The sequence below is a fragment of the Lepidochelys kempii genome, chromosome 2 (genome assembly GCF_965140265.1).
Source record: "Lepidochelys kempii isolate rLepKem1 chromosome 2, rLepKem1.hap2, whole genome shotgun sequence".
Lineage (NCBI taxonomy): Eukaryota > Metazoa > Chordata > Testudines > Cheloniidae > Lepidochelys > Lepidochelys kempii.
In genome coordinates, this window is record NC_133257.1 from 198911011 (window position 1) to 198928072 (window position 17062).

Sequence of the window (17062 nt, forward strand, 5' to 3'; positions counted from 1 at the left end):
TTCTCTCCTACTCATTTGCTACATCAGAGGTAGTTAATAGGCAGACCATGGGCCAAATCCGAACCGCCAGATGCTTTTAAATGGACTGTGACATCTTTTTATTTACTTATCATCAGTATTGTTATTGTTTTTGTATTATTTTCTCTGGAGTCTGGACCTTGACAATACCTTGACCAAGAAATCTGGACCTTGCCAAAAAACAATTAATTACCCCATGCTACATGATAATTATACTATAATCAGAGTGCCTAGTATCTTCTTATTTAACTATAAGATTTATTAACCTAATATGTGAATTCAGCATCTTTAGTATCTCTGATTTTGTGAACAGCAAAACCAGCTTCAGACATACCGTCTAAACCTAAAAGATCTCCCAAGCGGAAGAAGATGGAAATTATAAACTCTGATTCAGATTCAGAATTTGGCATTCCAAAGAAGACTGCACCACCCAAAGGTAAGGATTTTGGTGCACTGCATTGTTAGGATTAGTATATTATTTTACTATAGATACATATCTGTAGAATTTTACTACATTATATCTTACTAATGTTAGCCCATCACCACTAAAGCTTACACTTCCAAGCATGTTGTATTAAGTGAATTGTCTGATTTTCTCAGCTTCTCTGTATAACACAGGATCAAATTGAGTTTTGTGAATGAAAAAACAGCACTGTTCCTAAAACTAGAACTGAGTGTCATGAAAACTGTTCATTTCCTAATATGAACTAGTCAGCCATGAGATCATAGAATATCAGGGTTGGAAGGGACCTCAAGAGGTCATCTAGTCCAACCCCCTGCTCAAAGCAGGACCAATCCCCAACTAAATCATCCCAGCCAGGACTTTGTCAAGCCTGACCTTAAAAACTTCTGAGGAAGGAGATTCCACCACCTCCCTAGGTAACGCATTCCAGTGTTTCACCACCTTCCTAGTGAAAAAGTTTTTCCTAATATCCAACCTAAACCTCCCCCACTGCAACTTGGGACCATTGCTCCTCGTTCCATCAACTGCTACCACTGAGAACAGTCTAGATCCATCCTCTTTGGAACCCCCTTTCAGGTAGTTGAAGGCTGCTATCTTTTCCCCCCTCATTCTTCTCTTCTCAGACTAAACAATCCCAGTTCCCTCAGCCTCTCCTCATAAGTCATGTGTTCCAGTCCCCTAATAATTTTTGTTGCCCTCCGCTGGACGTTTTCCAGTTTTTCCACATCCTTCTTGTAGTGTGGGGCCCAAAACTGGACACAGTACTCCAGGTGAGGCCTCACCAATGTCTAATAGAGGGGAACGATCACGTCCCTCGATCTGCTGGCAGTGCCCCTACTTATACATCCCAAAATGCCATTGGCCTTCTTGGCAACAAGGGCACACTGTTGACTCATATCCAGCTTCTCGTCCACTGTAACCCCTAGGTCCTTTTCTGCAGAACTGCTGCTTAGCCATTCGATCCCTCGTCTGTAGTGGTGCATGGGATTCTTCTGTCCTAAGTGCAGGACTCTGCACTTGTCCTTATTGAACCTCATCAGATTTCTTTTGGCCCAATCCTCTAATTTGTCTAGGTCCCTTTGTATCCTATTCCTACCCTCCAGCATATCTACCACTCCTCCCAGTTTAGTGTCATCTGCAAACTTGCTGAAGGTGCAATCCACGCCATCCTCTAGATCATTAATGAAGATATTGAACAAAACCGGCCCTGGGACCAACCCTTGGGGCACTCCACTTGATACCGGCTGCCAACTAGAGATGGAGCCATTGTTCACTACCCGTTGAGCCCGACAATCTAACCAGTTTTCTCTTGACCTTATCTTCCATTCATCCAGTCCATACTTTAACTTGCTGGCAAGAATACCATGGGAGACCATATCCAAAGCTTTGCTAAAGTCAAGGAATAACATGTCCACTGCTTTCCCCTCATCCACAGAGCCAGTTATCTCATCATAGAAGGCAATTAGATTAGTCAAGCATGACTTGCCCTTGGTGAATCCATGCTGACTGTTCCTGATAACTTTCCTTTCCTCTAAGTGCCTCAGAATTGATTCCTTGAGGACCTGCTCTGTGATTTTTCCAGGGACTGAGGTGAGGCTGACTGGCCTGTAGTTCCCTCGGATCCTCCTCCTTCCCTTTTTAAAAGATGGGCACTATATTAGTCTTTTTCCAGTCGTCCAGGACCTCCCCCGACACCATGAGTTTTCAAAGATAATAGCTAATGGCTCTGCAATCACATCCACCAACTCCTTTAGCACTCTCAAATGCAGCGCATCCATCCCATGGACTTGTGCTCGTCCGGCTTTTCTAAATAGTCCCGAACCACTTCTTTCTCCACAGAGGGCTGGTCACCTTCTCCCCATGCTGTGTTGCCCAGTGCAGTAGTCTGGGAGCTGACCTTGTTCGTGAAGACAGAGGCAAAAAAAGCATTGAGTACATTAGCTTTTTCCACATCCTCTGTCAGTAGGTTGCCTCCCTCATTCAGTAAGGGGCCCACACTTTCCTTGACTTTTTTCTTGTTGCTAACATACCTGAAGAAACCCTTCTTTTTACTCTTAAGATCTCTTGCTAGCTGCAACTCCAGGTGTGATTTGGCCTTCCTGATTTCACTCCTGCATGCCCAAGCAATATTTTTATACTCTTCCCTGGTCATTTGTCCAATCTTCCACTTCTTGTAAGCTTCTTTTTTGTGTTCAAGATCAGCAAGGATTTCACTGTTAAGCCAAGCTGGTCGCCTGCCATATTTACTATTCTTTCTACACATCGGGATGGTTTGTCCCTGTAACCTCAATAATGATTCTTTAAAATACAGCCAGCTCTCCTGGACTCCTTTCCCCCTCATGTTATTCTCCTAGGGGATCCTGCCCATCAGTTCCTTGAGGGAGTCAAAGTCTGCTTTTCTGAAGTCCAGGGTCCGTATTCTGCTGCTCTCCTTTCTTCCTTGTGTCAGGATCCTGAACTCGACCATCTCATGGTCACTGCCTCCCAGGTTCCCATCCACTTTTGCTTTCCCTACTAATTCTTCCCAGTTTGTGAGCAGCAGGTCAAGAAGAGCTCTGCCCTAGTTGGTTCCTCCAGCACTTGCACCAGGAGATGTTTCTCATTGGTACAGCATTACACATTGACTTGGTATCTCCCACAATAGACAATGTTGTAAAACTGCTAAGTGAACTGTACTTTATGGAAATTCATTTAATGACACAAAACCTCTTTCTTCATAATTACTCATGTTTCTTATAGGAACCTTTATTCTTCAGATACCATTTTCACTCTTGGGTCTCATGTTCCCAGTAAAAGACAGAGCAAAACTATCCTAGTGTAGGAGGTTTTGGCCCTTTGAATCAGTTCAGTGGGAAACCAGCTTTCATCCCTCACACTATGGCCACAGCTGAATTTTATAGTAGGTCCACTCCCTCACAGTTGAGAGCTCCTAAGTAGATACAACACAGCAGACTGAACAGAATAGCCAGAGACTACATGGAAAGAATGCCTCAGTGATGAGACATCAGGCTAATTCCTCTGAATAGATGATGATGACAGTTGGTCATGGATAGCCTGTAAGGAGAGTGGAGATCTCATTTAACTACCACTGCCTCAGAGATCCAACAGCTGTAGATCTAGTAGAGCACTGCCTTGTCCTGAACTGAGTGCATGAAATGCAAGAGTGAGATTCCTATGACAAGATGATAGTTTCAAAGAAGCAAAATAAAGGTATGAAACAGAAAGTGAGACACATTGGAGTGGCAGAATGGTAGCATTTTACTTACATTTTGCATAGATAGAAGTGAAACTATAGAATGTTTTAGCCTTTGGATGAAATTAAACTGTTTTAGAAATCTATCTGCTAACATTCAGAACACCAAGAAATTTCACTTTTTTAATATCAGTAAAATTATTTTATTTTTTCTCAACCAGGAAAGGGTAGAGGATCAAAGAAAAGGAAAGCATCTGGTTCTGAAAATGAAGGTGAATACAACCCTGGGAAGAAAACACCCAAGTCAGCCCCAAGCAAGGTCAGTTCAGGGTCTGTTGTTGCATGAAAAAGACAAGGTTTGGCTTCTTGATATCCAGCTGTTATTTTCTGTATCACATGAAGCATTTTTACAATATTTTAAAACGTCTAAATCTGATCATTATTCTGAACTGGGATTTTAGATAGGTCTAGAATCTAAATGTTATAGAAATGTTTGTTTCCAGTGTGAATGTCAGAATTCTGTATTTTTATCGCATCATGGGTTTTTTCTTTTTCTTTTTAAGAAATCCAAGAAAGCCTCCTTTGACCAGGATTCTGATGTAGACATCTTTCAGTCAGACTTTGCTTCTGAACCAGCATCTAAGCCACGGATGGGTCGGGCTAGAAAAGAAGTGAAATATTTTGCAGAGTCTGATGAAGATGATGATTTTACTATGTTTAATTAAGTGCCCAAAGAGCACACAAACATTTTCCAACAAATATCTTGTGTTGTCCTTTTGTCCCTTCTGTCGCAGACTTTTGTACATTTGACTTATTTTATGTGATGATGTAATTGATGGTTTTTATTGTGTGTAGGCATTTTAACATTTTGTTCTTACACCTACAGTTTTATGATCTTTTTTACTCATTGAAATGTCATGTATTTGTCTGACTGGCTCGTAGAAATGTTTTAGTCAGCTGTGCTAAAGCACATATTTTAATTGTCATGGTTGCAAACTGCAGACCTGCTTTTTGAAATGAAGTTTAAACATTAAAAATGGAAAACCTGTCACTCTTGTGTGAAGATTTGGACTACAGGTACTGCGTCTACACAGTTTTAAAATAAATATATTTTATTCTTTGCCAGGAGACTCCATGGAAAAAGGTAAACAGTATATGAACATAGAAAGCATTGTTAAACAATCTCAATGTACAAACAGAGCCAGTGAAAGTACATCACAGACTTGCTAGAATATATATATCAATCAAAAAAATCCACTAGTGCTTTAAATGAAATGTAAGAAACTGACATTTTTTAAATCCGTTAACCCTTCTACCACTGTTTTCACTCTGCTTCATGGTGATTTAACAAGGTCAAGAAGCCAGATTCTCTCCCCCATGTATTTTGGAAGTCCTTGTGGTAGCCCATTGGCATCAGGCATGTTGGGAAAGCCCAACTCCTGGCCCCAGTTTCTTAAGGAAATAAACTAGACTCACCAGTTCAAAAGTAGTGAATAAGCCTGTTGGTTATCCCATGAAGTTTCCCTAATGGCTTGTAAACAAAAACATGGTAACACTAAAAAGTGTTTCTGCCTTGGAGGCTAGCACTGAAAAAAATGTGTAGCTATGTCATCAGCCAAGTAATAAACCACCTTTTAAAGTGACATTAACAGTGGAACAATTGACATCTGAATAACTGATCTGGTAGTTACACTGATGCAGATTTTTTGAATACTTTTATGGGGAAGGAGATAGAAACTGAGGGCATCAAAAAGAGCAATGACACGTTTTCATACTAACTAAATCAGAATGTCTTTTTAAATGTTCTTAGCTGGACATGTACAAGTAGTCCATTTTTTATAAACTTGATGTCCTGATCCTTTTAGATATGCAAGACAAAAAAGGAAAGCACCAAACAGCCAGTAGAGCCATACATTTGTATGTACAAAGTCATCAGAAATGTAACCAGAATTTAAAGTTTGAGCTTGGTCTTGTCACCATGCAGTCTTGGTTGTTCAGAAGAGAAAATAGAAGCTTAACTAGTTTCTTGTTGCTGACTGAAATGGCTGATTTAGAGTTTCAAACGTTTTCTAGTTTTAAACAGCAAGGAGTAATATACGGATACATATGAAAACTTCTTGGTCCTTGTTGAGTTTTAATATAATATATATATTAAGTCCAGAAACTAAGCAGAAGTAAAAATGTTTTTCTTGTTTTTTTCATCCCTGTACATAAGGTATTAGGAATGTCTAAAGTAGCTGTAAAATGTCTTATTGCAAAAGTGGAGATTGACTGACACTGCTATTATCCACTGAGCTGGGTGAGATGCTAGGACTGTGCTCTGCTGTATTTCCACTGGAGCTTGGTGTCAGTGGTTCATGTCCCTCAGAGTTCTCCAACATTTCCTGAATAAGAGGTGGCATTGATCCAGGGATTTCCATTTTCAATGTAATGACACGTTCTGCACCTTTAAAAACAGAAAAATCCTTTTGGTTAACAGTAGCGGGGCTGTTCATATTAATATTAAGCATTACTTTTAGAAATCTCAGTTCAAGACAAAGTATTCCCATTGAGATGGGATACAGTGAAACCTTTCATTTTGATTTTTTTCTCTGTTTGACAGTTTAAACTCCTTGCCTGTAATCAATTTATGAAATATTTTGCTTACAAGATTTTGGGGTCAGTGGTTTGTTTATGTCCTTCAGAGTTGCACAAGGTTCTATAAGCAAAATATTTCATAAATTGTTGTAGTGTAAAAATTGCAGTACTTGAGTGTACACATAAAACAGTCAGAATTATTTGTCACTAAAAAGCAATATTAGATCAATTCCTTTTGAACAGTTTGTGAAGTTTCAAAATAAAAGCTACAAGCTACAGTATGGGTAAAGGGACTGACCAGTAACTTTCTTTTTAGTGAAAGAAAACCATTTTCAACTTCTCTTCAGAATCATCCACACAGGTAAAACTTTACAAAATGCCAAATTTAATTAAAGGACTGGGAGAGGGTCCTGATTCATAATCAGTTTAGCTCCACTGCATGTACTGGAGCAGCAAAGGATATAAAATATTAGTTAGGGCAGAATTTGCCTTAATGTACAGGGCCTGGTTCCTTTGTGGTTACGCCATTTACTTTTGATTTACAACAATATGAGATCAGAATAAGGCTTCTAATTTTGAAATTTCAGAAAATCTTATTTGTTTAGCAGTAGAGTGCACTCTGATATTTTTGCTGGAGTTGCTTTACACACACTCACTCCCAATATTTCCACTAGTCTGTTCCTAGGGATGTTCTATAGCTGATTACAAAAATAAATAAGAAAACATCACTCCCTGCATACTCTAAGGTTTTGTTTCTAAACCCTTCAACACTACAGCAACCTCTGCAACAGGCTGATAAACAGACACAGGCTTTTTGACATTTTAAATATACGTATGAGAGACTACAAAATGCAGTGCTAGAAACGGTAAATTAGAACAACACAGGTTAAACACGGACTTCTTTCCAACCTGAAGTCATTATATGCCATGAAATAGAAACTATTTTAACATGTCATCATATCCCTCCTAACAAAAGGATTGTACTCCATTAAGCAATAAAATGTAGTTTAAAGTATTTGGAAACTTTATAGGTAATAGCACCAGTTTCCTCTGAACTAATTGTATTTTTATGTAGAAATGGCACTCTAGAATGCATTACAATAAAAAAGGGCTCATATGCTTCAGAGCATGAGCCAGCAATTACTAATGGGATAGGAAGAAACTTACCATCTGTTGTATAAGTTCCATAATTATATACTAATGTTTCTTTATACCTTCCTCTAAAGTATCTAGTATTGGCCACAATCAGACAAGACAATTAACTAAAGAGGCCTCTGTTTTATCCAGTATGACATTTCGTATGTGGAAAGTTCTCCATGCCTGCAGCTTAACAAGGGATTTACTTTCCCTCACTGCTTGTATAACCCCCAAATAAACCTTAGAACTACCCTGAATTCAAGAAACTGATGATAATGCACTGGGTTTAAATAGCTAGCATGGTGGAGATTTTGTCAGCACCTAAGGGAATTAGGCTCCCTTGAAAAATCCCTTTTCAGTTACCACAGTAATGCATTTCTGTTGCTCATAGGTATACACAGAGGGTGGGATTCATCAGGGGGACTTAGGCATCAAGTCAAATTCACAGCCCCAAGTTAGGCATTCAGGTGCCTTCTACAATGGAAGGGGAGAGTTAGGTGCCTAAGAATGGGTTTTATAAAAGCCAGCATGCTCCAACTTGCACATGGAGGTTCTCCATTGGATTGGCATTGCAGCGTCTGCCATGGGTCGTTTACCATGAATATGGAAGCACTGTAATCTCAGCACAACCACCAAGTTCAGAATCTATTTGAGCTGTGTGCTCTCTGTACAGTTGTACGATTGTGAAACATGGACACTATGCCACTCAGACTGGGGAAAGCTGGAGGCTTTCCACATAAAATGCCATCGTTGTACATTGGGTATCAAGTGGAATTATTTAATTTGTAATGCAGCTGTTTACAGTCGCTCTGGTCTACAGACTACTGAGGCCATTGTCCACAGACAAGGTATTCCACTTTTCAGACATATCACGAGAATGCCGTTCTCCAGACGGCTTGTAACATCCAGGATAAAATTCCACCAACCGAGGGATGGAGGCAGACCTCCTATTACATGGATTCATCAAGTCTGTTCCAAAGTTGACCTCTTGGGCTTTCAAGCCCTTGTGGTCATACAGGAACAGACCAAATGATGAACAATCGCTCTGGCCAACTGTTCAGCTAAGGGTTGAAGAAGCAGCAGGATTCTGAGCAGGGAACTGCATAAGCTATCTCATAGGAAAAAGCAGACGGGGCAGGGGGAGCGTATCCTAAGACCTGCCCGTCAAAGGGAGTTAGGCATCTAACTTGAGAGGGAGGTGCCTCCCTCTGGACCACTCAGGAGTCACGACTGAGAACCCTTCCCTGGAGTTCGGTGCCAAAGTCAGATCAGTCCTTTTAAAAAACTGAGCAGGCAGCACTGGATGAGCTGGATCTCTGTGTCTTCTGTTGAAGACGTTCCACTTCTGTGTCAATAATTAAGTATTCATTGGGCCACAGAGAGAGGTTAGGACTCTCTCCTGGGTCATGGGAGACCCAAGTTCCTGCTACACAGGAACAGGCAGACTGGGAATTTGAACACAGGTATTGCTCTAATCACTGGCATTAATGGTGGTGGATATTTTATGCAGAACTCAATCCAATAGACATGTTAGCCTCAGCGGGCAAGATGGGACAAATACCTACTTTATGAACCCTACGGGGCCTTAACCAGTAAGCTGCTCAGTCGTGCTAGGACTCAGGCAGCTGGGTGCATGCCCTGTGGGAGAAATTTAGGCCCTAAGGGGACTTTACCAGTGGAAAGTGAGGCACCTACAGGCTTAGGGGGGAGCCGAGCAGGTATTTTGAACATCTGCATTTTGGATATAGGTGCCTGGATGCAATTTGCATGGATAATGTAAGGGGACTGTTACCCCCTTACTAACATTCAGTGGGGGTGTTTTAGTTGCTACCTTCCAGTACTAAAAGAGGGAAGGGTTGATGGGAAATCAGGACCCTGAGACTTAGTCCCCAGGAACAATGGAGAAAGGCCAATACTCCAGGTCAGCCTAAATGACAGGGCGAGCAGGCTAATCAGGGAGTCAGGAGGCCAGGGAGGTCCTGTCCTCAGTGTGAGCTGGAATTGCCTGCGTCAGACAGAGTGGGGCTGAGCTAAGGTGAAAGCAGGGGCCCAAGCTGAGCTGGGGAGCAGAACTGTGCCAGATCCAGAGGGGCCAGAAAAACAGCCCAGGAAGCAGATCAGTGCTGGGAGCAGACTCACAGAGCAGACCTGTGCTGGGAGGAGAGCTGAAGCAACCAAAGCCAGAGGGATCAGAGAAGCAGCTAAGGGAGCTGGAGGCAGAGTGGGGCTGGAGCTGGGGCCGGGCATTGTGAGCAGCTGGGGAGAGCGAGGGTGGGCCCAGCACAGGGAGATGCCTCAGCCAGGAGGCTCTGCAGGCCAGACTCAGAGGGGGATTGGTAACCCTGACAGGGCGGGGGTAACATTGGGAAGAAGGGCCCTGCCACCTAGAGCCTTAGAGCGTGTGGCCACCACTAGAGCAAGTGTCCAACCCACAGCATCCCTGGAGCACAGCCAGAGTCTGAGAAGGCAGCCTGGAACCTACAAGGAACAGACTGTGAACTGCCCTGACATTCCAGAGACACTGTGATGTTTCCTTTCACCTTTCCCATTTTTCCTTATTCTTTTTAAAATTAATTGTTGGTTAAATAACTTGCATTTGCTTTAAATTGTATGTAATGGTCAGTGGGTCAGAGAAGTGCCCAGTGCAGAGAGAGTACCCCGGAGTGGGGACACCCTAGCCCCTGTCTTAGGTGACTGCAGCAGGGTTGGGGGTTGAGAGCCCCCCCCGGAATCCTGGGCCCAGCCTTGTTGGGGTTACGAGGACTTTGCCAGACAGGAGAGTGGAAGGGGAAGGGGAGTCCTCAAGAGCAGGCAGGCCACTGGGTAAAGGAAGTGGGAGCAAGGACTCAGATCCTTTCGCTAACCCACTTCGCCGGGGTAGTGCAGAAGCCAGGGAAGTTCCCCACAATAGTGGGACTATTCCCCCGCTTACAATAAGAAGAGCTATGGTAAAAAAAAAAACAGGAAAGTGGAAATAAGACAAAATTTCCCAGAAGCATGTATGGTAGACTGGGTGACCTTTCCTAAACATTTTTATAGCCTTATGTTGTTACAGGTTAACTTTGTAAATTTAGCCTGATAGAGAGACAATCAACTTTCTGAACTTCACCCTCATGAACAAATGATGAGCTTTATTAAACTATGTATGATATTTAGATCTTTGAGGACCACTTTTGCTTTCTACTCCAGTTCTGGAACTTCCCTCTAGAATGATCTTTTAATTTACATCAAGCCTTAAGGCTAACTTTTCACTTCAGCGTATAAATCTCACGTCACCATATAAATTGAATTCTAACCTCTTAACCTAGATCCCTGTGGTCTTAAAGCTAATGACAACTTAGATTTTAATTGAAAGCAACTATACTAAGATGCTGACTTCTCTTCTGGGATCTGACTGGGAAAAGTTTTGAGGCATGCTGTCAAATACAAATGCAGTCAGTTGTTTTCCTTTTAAATCAGTATAACAGATTCAATTAGTTTACATACAGAAATCTCCTGACAAATCTAGCAGCTGAAGGAAACCTAACATTGCTTTTGATATCTGCAGGGGAGAAGAGAGAGGCTGGAAACTTTCAAGAAAGTAGAATAATGACCATTAAAAACAGGGGACAGGTGATTCAGTGCACTAACTATTCAACTGGAGATTCATGGCCTGCCTCTGCTCTCACACTGGTGTAAGTCGGGTGTGTAACTCCACTGAAGCCAATGCAGTTACACATATGTAAAGCTGACGAGATGAGTATCTGCCTACCTCCAGAAGGAAAACCTACACCTGCTGACTTGCAACAATTGACTTTGTGACATCCTTTTTCAGCAGCTGTTCATACACTCATGTTCAGTGCTGCTGGCCTAGTGCCAATTTCAGATGAACAATGGCATATCCAGGCCAACAGCTACATCCTCACAGTGTGGCAGCAACTCTGGACGAGACATGCTGATGAATTTCAGAAGCTCTAACTTACATCCACCTGTTTGCAACCTTGGACACAGATCCTAGACTCGAGTGTCACAGAGTGCTCACCACAATGCAGAAATTTGGCTCAGCCCAATCTTCAGAGTTCAACTACAGGGCAGCAATGCAGGTGATCAAACGGGGTGGAGAGAGTGCACAATTACAAGACTGGAGGGGGACTGCAACACCTTGTCACCCTCGATGCAGCAGTTAGATGGTTGACCACCAAATATCAACCACACGTTGCGTACAAAAGAAGATTAACAAAGGCCAATTCAGAGGTTGATTCTGATGTTAAAATAACTGGTAAGACAGTTCCTGGTGATGCATAATTTCATTCCTAACCCATCTTTGCCCAAAATCTCATTTTCTGTATACACGGCATGGTGCTGTTAAAGCACGGTGCATATCTACAGGGGGGTGCGATACAAACATAGATAAAAAGAATTAAACAAAGATTTCCCAGCAAAGAAAAATAAAAGAGGGTGGGTTTTGTTTTTGCATAAATCCAGTTCTACATGCCAGCTGTCTCCTGACACTGTGATGGTGAAGAGGCCACCGCACACCGTACCTTTCGCACTGATACTGCGAAGATCTGTGATTTTCATTAAGATCTTTGGAAACATGTGAGGCTTGTTGGGTCGTCTCTTTCTGATATAAATTTTCAGTGCTTCCAGCAATGGCTCCTGTAGCTTATCCACTTTTGCTGGTTCTTCAAGGTCCTGGCGGTCTGGAGAGAATAAAAATTTTGCCATTGGTATAAATCTAATGTTTTTCACAACCTTCAAACAACAAGAGGTTCCTCCGTGTTCTTGAATGAAACTCTGTAGGTCTCCCGATTTTTAGTTCATTCCTCTTTCACGCCCACCCCTCTGTGTCTCTTCTTTCGGTCATCATCCTTCTGCCGGAAGAGAACAAGCTGGGAGTCTCCTCCTATCTTACCCATGCTGTTCCTCAGTTACTTGGAGGCATTACAATACGAGCAATGCAAAACCCTTACTCCCCTGCTTCCTGTCTCTCCCACCCCAGGGGATGAGCATGATGCTAAATGTAACATTTTGAAATTAATTTTGTTTGTGTTTATTTTTATAATGAGACTCAACTAAGTTAAAAGGCCACATTTGGTTATTGGATCAGGAGTTCCACGAGCAAGTCAATTACCTTTGCCTATCAGCAGATGGCAGCACTAGCCTGAACTACAACAAATGTCATTGGAAACATTCAGGGTTCTGATTTGCCACTCACACTGATGCTGATAGAAAAAGAGGACTTGTGGCACCTTAGAGACGAACCAATTTATTTGTTTATTTATTTATTTCGTCTCTAAGGTGCCACAAGTCCTCCTTTTCTTTTTGCGAATACAGACTAACACGGCTGTTACTCTGAAACCAATGCTGATGTCTCACATTAAGAAACCCAGTTATTCCGAAGTGTTATGCTTAGAAAAATATTTAAATAAAAGTTACATTAAAGGTATACCACTAGTTTAACAATCACACTTCTGTCTCTACATTTTTGGCTAGCTATTGCTGTGGGTAACGCCTAAGAGTATTATAGCTGAAAGAAATTAGAGAGAACAAAGTTGCTTGCTATGCGCATTTGACAGCACCTAAGCGTCTACTTCGAATTTAGGTCAGTTTCTCCTGCTTGTGTCAGAGTTTTGCACAGTAAAAGGTGAAAGAAAAGCATTATTTTAAAAAGAGCAGTAAAATTCGGCAGAGACACTCAGGTGCAGCTGAAACAACTTTTTGAAATTGACTCGAGTTTAACTTGCGAGTGTCTGTTTACATAAGTCATGATCAAACCCAAGAAATCAAGTCAGCACCACTGGTGTATTTGTTGGAGTAAAATCTTGTTCATAACGTCAATTTTGGAAAGGAGGATTGAGCCCAGGATCTCTCTGTCTATATATGTGTGTGTGTGTGTATACACACACCCACGTGTATGTGCACACATATTTATGGACAGCAGTTGGATAAAAAAATTAAAAATCCCTGTTGTACAAAAGAAATTGTGTGTACATAATACCATATACAGTTTACAATAAAAAAAAAAAAAGACCCAACGGGATAAATCCTGCATTCCTCTCTGAGGTAAAATTCCCAGTGATCTAGCTGACTGATTTCCATGACAATTTTACTTGTATAAGGAGTACAAACTTTGGCCAAATGAAAAGCCCTGAATGTCACTTGCATATAGAAATTAATATATTACATAGATCTATCTATCTATATATAATAAATATATACTATATTTATTTAAATATCTATTATTTAAATATCTAATTATTATATATTTTAGCAATGTAAATTATTAAGAAAGCTCCTAACGGATTTGTTTTTAAAGTATCCAAGTTCACGCTGTACAATACCTCCACAAATTAAGCAGATGGCACTAAGTAGGCCTGTTTCTGTGTCATCCATTTCCAAAGGCAGGAGTTGGTTGGCAAATGTGAACACAAGGTCAGTTAGTGGACCAAATCCAGCATTGTGCATCTGAGTTCGGTTTAGGGTAAGGCCATCTGAAAATGTCATAGTGTCTTGCTCTGGTGTGTATCTTGTGCAAATTCTAAGGATCTGTGGGAGGAGGGAAAAAGAATGAAATTTGATATGTTCATCCGAGAAAAGATTTGTCATGAAGAGTCCAGACAGCTTTTGTGACACAGCAAACTACTCCTGAGGCCACAGTACACAGAGCCCAAAATATTGATTACATAAAGTTGAGATTTATGCTATTGCTGCCAAAATTCATTATTACAAAGTGCATGGAGACAAACTGAAAATGCTCAGTCTTCTCTCTGCTAAATGTTTAAAAAGTTGGCAATTTTCTAGGCCAGTCAACTTCTCCCATGAACTCCCATTTAGCCAAAATGATCACAAGACTTCTGTTCCCAAGGTTTGTGTAAGTCGTGAACATTATCCTGATAGATACACAACAAGCCGCTAGTACCCACTATCAGTCTAAATCTACAGTGGTGTTTCCTTGTAACTCTAGCCTTGTAACTCTAGCCCCTAACATACAGTCCTTGGTCCTATCAGTAACAGCACACCAGCCATGTGTTTGGGCTTACACACATTTTAGTGATTTTTGTGGATCTGTTCTATATAACTGCTCCAATTCCGAGTAAAGTCTCAAAAATATTATGAATAAGGAAATACAAAAACTTTCCTGAGCCTGTCCCCTCTGCGTGTGCGTCAGAGAAGTAACAGAACTGAGTGGAACTGCAGGGACCAGAGGCAGACTTCATAGCAAACGGGACTGTGCTACCATCTGTACACAATCAGCTCTGTAGGAGTCAGCAGATCTAGTCGGAAGAGGGCCTAACTGGGAGTGGTAGGACACGTAAAGAAGCAAAGGCAAATTCACAGTTGTGATTTGTCAAATGAACAGATCGCAGAACAATACACTTTTAATCAGTACCCAATACATTCTGAAGTGTTCTTCCACCGTCGCTCTGGTCCCTACACCTCTCTGAGATTGTTGCACTTCCTGGGAGATGGTGAGGGCTGGTAGCTAGTAAGTGAGCAGGCCGCACAGAGGGGATAGTTCTATTGAAGCATAAAAGCATTTTTCACCTGTAACAAATACTGCATTTCACTACTGTTTCCTGACAGCATGCAACTGGGTGTGAGGCTCACATTTGAGAGCATTCTAGTTTTGGGTGGTCACTTCAGTGAAAAATCATAATCTGATACAGTACTGTATTTTGATTATGTGTGCTTTTCATCTTTTGTTGATCTAAATATCTCCGTTCCCATAAAGCTTTGCTACAGATGCACACGCCTCTGAGCTTGCTCATGCCTCCATTTCAAGTCAGTGGGATTTTTGCCTCTGACTTTAGTGGGGGAAGGATTGGAACCTATGCTATTTCATTTTTCTCTTGGTGTGTAAGGACACAGCCCCACAGAGACTAAAGTTATCCCAGTTTTTCCTCCCCCTTCACATCCCTTGCCCTCAAAGACCTTCTGTCCTGGTGACTTTTCCTGGTCTTGAAGGCACACCAGCACCTACTCCCTCAAGCTGGTAGGAGGATCTCTAGAGATCAACACAAAAAGTTCTCCATCCCCCAGTGGATGAGTTTAACACCTCTGCAACTGCTCCTTTCCTTTGCCAGCCTGGGAACTCACTTCCGAGCTTGTGACAGACTGTCTGCAGAGCTGGCCCAACTTCTTCTTCTTCGTTTATAATATTTTCTGCCTGTTCTAAGTTACAGCCTGCTCCTTTACTTGGTCCTGTTCAGCAATCAGAACACTGGGAACCCTGTTGGCTGGGGAAGAGATTCATTTTCCTGCCGTTGAAAGCATCTTACATTGTTTTACGAGTTGAGGCAGCGTAGATTTCAGTAGGTTTACTCGTGTGTGTAAAGCCAGTCAGGCCTGACCCTCAGCAAAGTAGAACGTTCCATTATAGGATGGGGAGGACTCGACATAGCGGGGAAAATGCACAGATAACACATTTAGAATGCTCTGCATTCATTAGTAAGCGTTGCCAGGGGAAGCTCTATGGTACCACAGTGATGCATTCAGTACGTAGGTGCCAGGCATTTCTTAAGAGATAGAAAGAACTCTTATGCCAATTAAGACAAAACCATTATATGTAAAGGTTTCCTGGATGGCATGGATTAATTTATACAGTTGTTGAGTTAATGAAGAACATGGGTACAAGGATATAAGTAAAACTGACACAGCCCATCACATACATTCAGGTTACATATGGTGAAAAACAGTTTATAAAATTTCAGGTTTTACTTTGAAAAAACACACAAAAATATAATTGATTAGCTGGCTAAGCTCATATTCATATTCTTTGCCTTCACAATGCTATTTTATCAGGGTTTGACTCCATCTATTTCCTGTACAGCTAGCTTACTTTGTTTAAGAGACTCAACAAAAAAAGATTTACACAAATACAACCTAACACAGAGAGAATTTTAATTATTTCTATAGCTACAGAAGCTCTTACTCAGAAGCCCTCAAATACTTGGCTGCTGACCAATCTGCGGTTGGTTCTTTCATCTTTGCCTGGCAACAATGTTCCAAATGAGAGGGGAGGAGAATCAAAGGGAATGGCATTTAAGAGACCTACAGGGAAGCTTTTCTCTCTCTTTTTAAACCTCCTGTAAAAGCCCTAATATGGTATATTTCTGTATAAGGCACCTCCCCTATTTTCTGTCTTAGCCCATAGTCTGGGCATACATCAAAGTATTAAGAATTTGGGCTGAGGGGATGTGTGTGTCAGAATTAAATATATTTTTCTTTGAATTAGAATATGCTCTCAAAATTCCTTTTTAATCAATGATCAAAAGAGGCAAATATAACTGGTAGCAACATGAACAATTCTGATTAATTCATGGCACTTCTAACACTTTGTACCCACAAATGACCTCCAGCATAAATGTTCTTGTTTAAGACAGTGTTGGTAGGTCAGATGTCCTGAATCTTTACAGAAGAATGGGTACTAGCCCAATGTATATTTCAGGATTATTAGCAGATATTAACAAACTAGCAGATATTAACAAACTAGCAGATAACAAATTAGCAGATATTAACAAACACTTATATTGCCAATAAGTAAAAGTGGGCAAAGCATCTCTTCCACTTTCATTCCCCATGAATTTATAATACCATGTTTTGCACTTTAGGGACCCCACAGTTTCCTGCAGCTTATTTCTCAATGATTTGTTTTCTTAAATCATTTTTTAAAAATTATAATAAAAGAAGAG

General features: G+C 41.2%; 2 protein-coding genes across 10 annotated transcripts in view; one reads left to right on the forward strand and one right to left on the reverse strand.

Annotated features, from left to right (window-relative positions):
- TOP2B (DNA topoisomerase II beta) overlaps positions 1 to 4722 on the forward strand; it is a 129484-nt gene extending 124762 nt beyond the window's left edge. For all 7 annotated transcript variants that reach the window (XM_073333463.1, XM_073333460.1, XM_073333458.1 and 4 more), the window contains 3 exons: positions 332 to 454; positions 3896 to 3993; positions 4238 to 4722. In XM_073333463.1, the coding sequence (XP_073189564.1) occupies positions 332 to 454; positions 3896 to 3993; positions 4238 to 4399 (383 nt within the window). In that variant the 3' untranslated portion in view covers positions 4400 to 4722. The remainder of the gene's footprint in view (positions 1 to 331; positions 455 to 3895; positions 3994 to 4237) is intronic.
- A 51-nt stretch (positions 4723 to 4773) lies between these two features.
- RARB (retinoic acid receptor beta) overlaps positions 4774 to 17062 on the reverse strand; it is a 305303-nt gene continuing 293014 nt past the window's right edge. For 2 of the 3 annotated variants that reach the window (XM_073333466.1, XM_073333467.1), the window contains exons 6-8: positions 13712 to 13916; positions 11912 to 12070; positions 4775 to 6120 (exon numbers count right to left, since the gene is read on the reverse strand). In XM_073333466.1, coding sequence (XP_073189567.1) covers positions 5924 to 6120; positions 11912 to 12070; positions 13712 to 13916 — 561 coding nt within the window. In that variant the 3' untranslated portion in view covers positions 4775 to 5923. Of the gene's footprint in view, positions 6121 to 11911; positions 12071 to 13711; positions 13917 to 17062 lie in introns of all 3 variants that reach the window. The other variant, XM_073333465.1, reaches the window with a different exon arrangement.